This window comes from Vigna angularis, chromosome 3 (assembly GCF_016808095.1).
Source record: "Vigna angularis cultivar LongXiaoDou No.4 chromosome 3, ASM1680809v1, whole genome shotgun sequence".
Lineage (NCBI taxonomy): Eukaryota > Viridiplantae > Streptophyta > Magnoliopsida > Fabales > Fabaceae > Vigna > Vigna angularis.
The window spans coordinates 26,536,699-26,541,897 of record NC_068972.1 but is presented as its reverse complement, the minus strand read 5'-3'; the positions used below and the strand labels follow the sequence as shown (position 1 = coordinate 26,541,897).

The 5,199-nt window shown below is 30.7% G+C and overlaps 1 protein-coding gene across 1 annotated transcript; it reads left to right on the top strand.

Annotated features, from left to right (window-relative positions):
• The first annotated feature begins 3,373 nt into the window (after nucleotides 1-3,373).
• On the top strand, nucleotides 3,374-4,402 carry LOC108324571 (zinc finger protein ZAT5). Its single transcript, XM_017557513.2, has one exon. The coding sequence runs from the start codon at nucleotides 3,374-3,376 to the stop codon at nucleotides 4,130-4,132; it is 759 nt and encodes a 252-aa protein (XP_017413002.2). The 3' UTR covers nucleotides 4,133-4,402.
• The last annotated feature ends 797 nt before the right edge of the window (nucleotides 4,403-5,199 follow it).

Sequence of the window (5,199 nt, the reverse complement as noted above, 5' to 3'; positions counted from 1 at the left end):
AATCACTCAAAAATTAATGTTAATGTCATTGGTATTTGATGACTAAATTAAACAATTTCATTAAAAAGAGAAATAAAAATAAAACAAAGTTTAGAGAATGAGACTAAAATCAAAAGCGCATAATAATTGAGTGATAAGAACAATTTTAAAACCTAACTTTTAATACATTACAAATCTACCTTTTACATAATATATATTTAAAAATAAAAGAACCTACTTATTATATTCTTAACCAATAAGTTCTGAATTAATTACACCGGCTACAATCTGCATGTGAAGAGGAATATCACACAGTGGTGTGGATATACATGCTGTTTTTATATATACGAACTACATGGTACTCTCTCCATCAAACTCGCCTTCTGTCTTGTCTACGCTCTACCAAGATTGTCAGACAATGTTCCCTTTATAAAAAAAACTAAACAAAATTATCATCTAATCATTCATATATTTTCTAAGATACGAGAAGGTGACGAATTACTATTGCTCACAAGCAGGCCTTGCATTAATTAACATGTTTTTATGTGAATATATATTTAATATAGACTATAGATAGTATAAGTTATAATACACAAATAAAAGTAATTTTTACGTAAGTTTTGTGAAGATAAATTAAATTTAAATTATTTTTTAATATAGTATTATAGGTTAGTAAAATTTAAATTAATTCAATTTCATAAAATGAGTGTATAAGAATTTTTGTAATATGTATTCACATAAAAACATCTTAATTAATATAATATATATTATAAATTATTTTATCTTTAATCGATACGATATTTCTAAAATATATATTTTGAATGAAGCTAAACATTAAGTATGTGTTCACTTGAGAGATTCGAGGAAAAGTGAACGAATGAATTTGAAAATTTTTGAGAGTAAATTATATGTTTTTTTTAAGAGATTTGGAGGTGATTGAGTGTGAATTTGAAAATAAAATTTATAAAAGTTTGTATAAGATTTGACAAATATGATAGATAAAAAAATTATTTTAATGGATATAAAATAAATTTTACCAAATTACTCTTAATGATGATAATAATAATATAAAATAATATTTATGAATAAGATATTATTTGGTAAAAATTATTTATAATACAAAATAATAAAAAGAAAATTATTAAAATATTAATATTTTATAGAAAAGTCAAATATTTTTGTTGTGAAATCATTTTGTTGAGGATATAATTTAGGCAGTAGTGATATAATTATTATTTATACTTTGTTTCATGGATTGTACTCTACCATTTATTTCTTTTGTTATTATTTAATATTATTATTATGATAATTATTTTATTTTATTATTTGTGTTTATTATTATTAATGAAACCAAAAAAATCGAATATATACTCTGTGGAATCTATTACATTTGGTTTATGTATTTAGATCTTCAATGTCAAAAATTGAAATTACGAAAATTGAACAAGATTTAGCCTTAAATTATTGTAAATATGAGCAATCACTAATGATTTAAAAAGTTATCCATCCCGTAAATGATCGTCTGGTATCACTCTCAAATGTCTCAAACCAAACACGGTATTTTATTGTTAATCCCTCTTCGATAAATCCCTTCAACAATAAAATACTTGTATCCGAACATAACGTAATGGATGATTTAACAGTGATATGAAACAGGTAAAACAATAGACTTAATCACCAATTGCTAGAATAGACTCTAATTTATGACTAAGATAAAATTTTAAAAAATTAATTTTAAATTTAGTTAAATTTTATAAAATCAATTTATAAAATGAAGTTTATACTTATTTATCTACTATAAATTAATTTTATTTATAATATATTTTTATTTATAATATATAGTAAACTTCTAACATAATTTTTTTATTAGATGTATATATTGTAACGGTGAGAAACACTAAATAATAAGTCCTACTAAATAGAATTTTTGTTATAAGGACATAATCCCTGTTACATGTGAAGATGTTTATACCCTAATGAGAGAGGATTTGAATATGTATGATTAACAAGATGCTTTGCTTTAAGTCTCTAGCTGATGCTGACGTTGGTCGTACGTGCCCCTGACAAACCCTCCATTCCGTTAGAATTCCTTACGCTAAGAATCTGTCTTACCTTCTTATATCCATATACTCTATACCTTATACCACCCATTCATTACTCTACTCATACCCACCGTCCATGCACGTATACTCCACCACACTCCACTACCTTTTTCTTTTCATTTTCTTCATTAATATGGTTTCCTTTCTCAACAAAATTAATATTCTGCCTTACGCATTTAATACCTTCAACTCACCCACTTACAGATATAGTTCTCATATTTAATACAAGTTCGATGATATGCTATATATTTTCTTAGATATATGTACATTCACGTCTCCCCTCGGATTTAAATCATTGAATGACATTTTTAGATAAATATTTTTAATACTGAGTAGCTCAGACATTTAACCTTAACCTATCAAGTGACAAAGTCGAAGTACTATATAATTGGTCTGTATAATAAAAGTGTTTAAATTCCGGGTTCGAATTAATTTATAACTTAGAGGAAAAAAAAAGGTAGTTGACTATTTGTAAGATAAATACTTTAAGGATGTGAAAGCGCCACTTCCCACAATCTGTTCAAATTTTAGCGTGAAAGAAGTAACTCGCGATGTTGTGTCTTAATTGATGGATTGGATAGCAGCAGCTAGGACTCATGACAGCAAATGATTGGGAAAGAGTAAGAAATATGAATGACATAATAATGGTGATGCATATATGCGGCGTGATTGTTGGATATTAGTGTCGAGTGAAGTAATGACAAATGTAGAAAAGAAGTGGTGGGTCAACTGCACATGAATGAATACCCTTCTGAGCAGGTGCATGTAGCTACTAATAATCACCAAGTCGTGGCTGCAACAAGCTAAAATAATAATAATAGTACATGATAATCTCGCATCACAAGTCATAAGGATCTTGTAAAACTATAATCTATTTGGTTAATAATTAGTTGAGTAGGATGCATATGAGTTTAAGAAAAGGTGATGAAGAAGAAAAGAAGGTAAGAATGAGGAGAAGAAAGGGAAATAATTAAAAAGGAGATAAAGAAAAGCGCGGTGAAAGTTGGAAATCTGTGTGGTTCCAGGCTTGCAAACCAATCCTCCAGAAAGGAATTTGAGAAAAAGTAATGGGTTTGCTTCAAAGGCAACCGAATCTCACCCCTTGCCTTGCCTCACCTCCTCATACCTCACACCCTTCTCATACATTAATATTCTTACAAAACCTAAAACGCGCTTTTCTACCGTTTCTCTCTTTTGCCTCTTCCTCAAACCTTTTCCCTCACACCAACCCCCAACATATATATATATATATATTAACATCACTCTCTCTTCCATTCTTCACATAACACAACATGCACACACAACACAAACTACAACTGCTTTCCAAGGATCAGATGATCATCATCAAAAAGCGTCAGAGGGCACCCTCCCCTCCTGCCTTTGCCAACCCTACTTCAACCTCCATTGATAGTGCCACAACCTCCTCCTCCACCACCACCACCACCCCATTTGAATCAATAGAAGAAGAACAAGACATGGTCAATTGTCTCATTCTCCTGGCTCAAGGCACACACCACGTGTCACCAGATCGAAACATCAACCACAAAAGGTCAACAAACCCTCGAGTCTTCCGGTGCAAGACTTGCAACAAATGCTTCCCTTCCTTCCAGTCACTTGGAGGACACAGAACCAGCCACAGGAAGCCCAAGCACTACGCCACTCATGTAGAAGCACTTACTGCTACTTCTGTTAGAGACAGTATTGATCTCACCACAACCACCACTCTCTCCTTGAAACCACCAACTAGGGTTAATGATTTTACCATCGCCACCAGAGTTCACCGCTGTTCCACCTGTTATGCTGAATTCTCATCTGGGCAAGCCTTGGGAGGCCACATGAGGCGCCACAGAAATGTTGTCAATGTTTCTTCAGCAACGTCCATCAGTGGTGATGCTGGTGGTAGCCTAGAATACCATGGACCTAAGAAACCATTGAATTTGGACTTGAATATTCCTGCACCAGAGGAAGACCAAGGAGAGTCCAGGTTTTCGTTTCTGCAACCACAAAACGTTATCGTCTTCTCTTCTTCTTTGGTGAACTGCAATTACTGAAGTTGTTGTCCGTGTTTTTCTATAAATTAGCGTCACAGAGAACTATTATTCAGTGCTAATTGAACATACTTTATTTTTTATTTTTGTCTGAATGTATATCGGATTCTTTCCATTCATTCTATGGCGTAGATCACCGGCCTAGGAAACGCTGGCTTGAGAGAACATAAAATTCTATGCCATAGAATGAAAATTGAAAATTCATTTATTGGCTGATAATAAACAGATTTATGTGATTCAGTTTGATCTGTTTCACGCTGTTATTTATTTTAATTTAAATTTTTTTCCTTTATTTTTTTTTTCTGAATCTGATGGAGTGTAAAGATGCATGTGACCAGGAAAAAAATTATCTTTTAATAACCTTGGACATGTATAAACCCTTAGAATATGAACGAAATGTGAAGGAAGAAGAAAAAGAATAAATTGTGGACATAAAAGTGAAATCTCACTTAAAATCAGTGCAAAATTAGTGTGGAAAAATCAGCATAATCAATTGTCACATGGACCACCGTCCCATAAATTTCTGTTTCTTGGTTGATGAATATGAAAAAATTAAGTGTACCGATAAGATCTTTATATAATAGATTATTACACTATATATTTTTCATCTAAAAGCTCAACATAATAAATTAGTGGACACGTTTTTTTATTTTCTTGTACATTATTAAATATGAGAGTTCAATTTCCATTTAGGTTGAAGGAAAATTGAGGGAGGTAGAAAAAAGAGAAGAGCAAAGTGTACGGAAGCAAACGAAAAGTGACTTTGATAGGATTTGCGACCAACAAAATAAAAGCTCGCTCAGACGAAAAAGCTATCAATTAGTTTCTTTGTGCCTCATGTTTCGTGAAGTAGAAAGTTGAGTCTTATGAGACTGACAACGTCGAAAACCAATAAAAAATAAGGAAAAAGTCAAGAAAAAAAAAATCTCTTTTAACAATTTGACAAATTTTTTACAAATAATTTATAATTGATATGTTTTAAATATATAAATCAATAAAATAATAACACATAATTAATTATAAAAAAATTATTAAAATATCATGATAAAAAATTTGCTCTAAAATAAAAA

Bases quoted from the DNA above. Each gene is read 5' to 3' on its own strand.
- LOC108324571 (XM_017557513.2), top strand. From the start codon at position 3,374: ATGCACACACAACACAAACTACAACTGCTTTCCAAGGATCAGATGATC.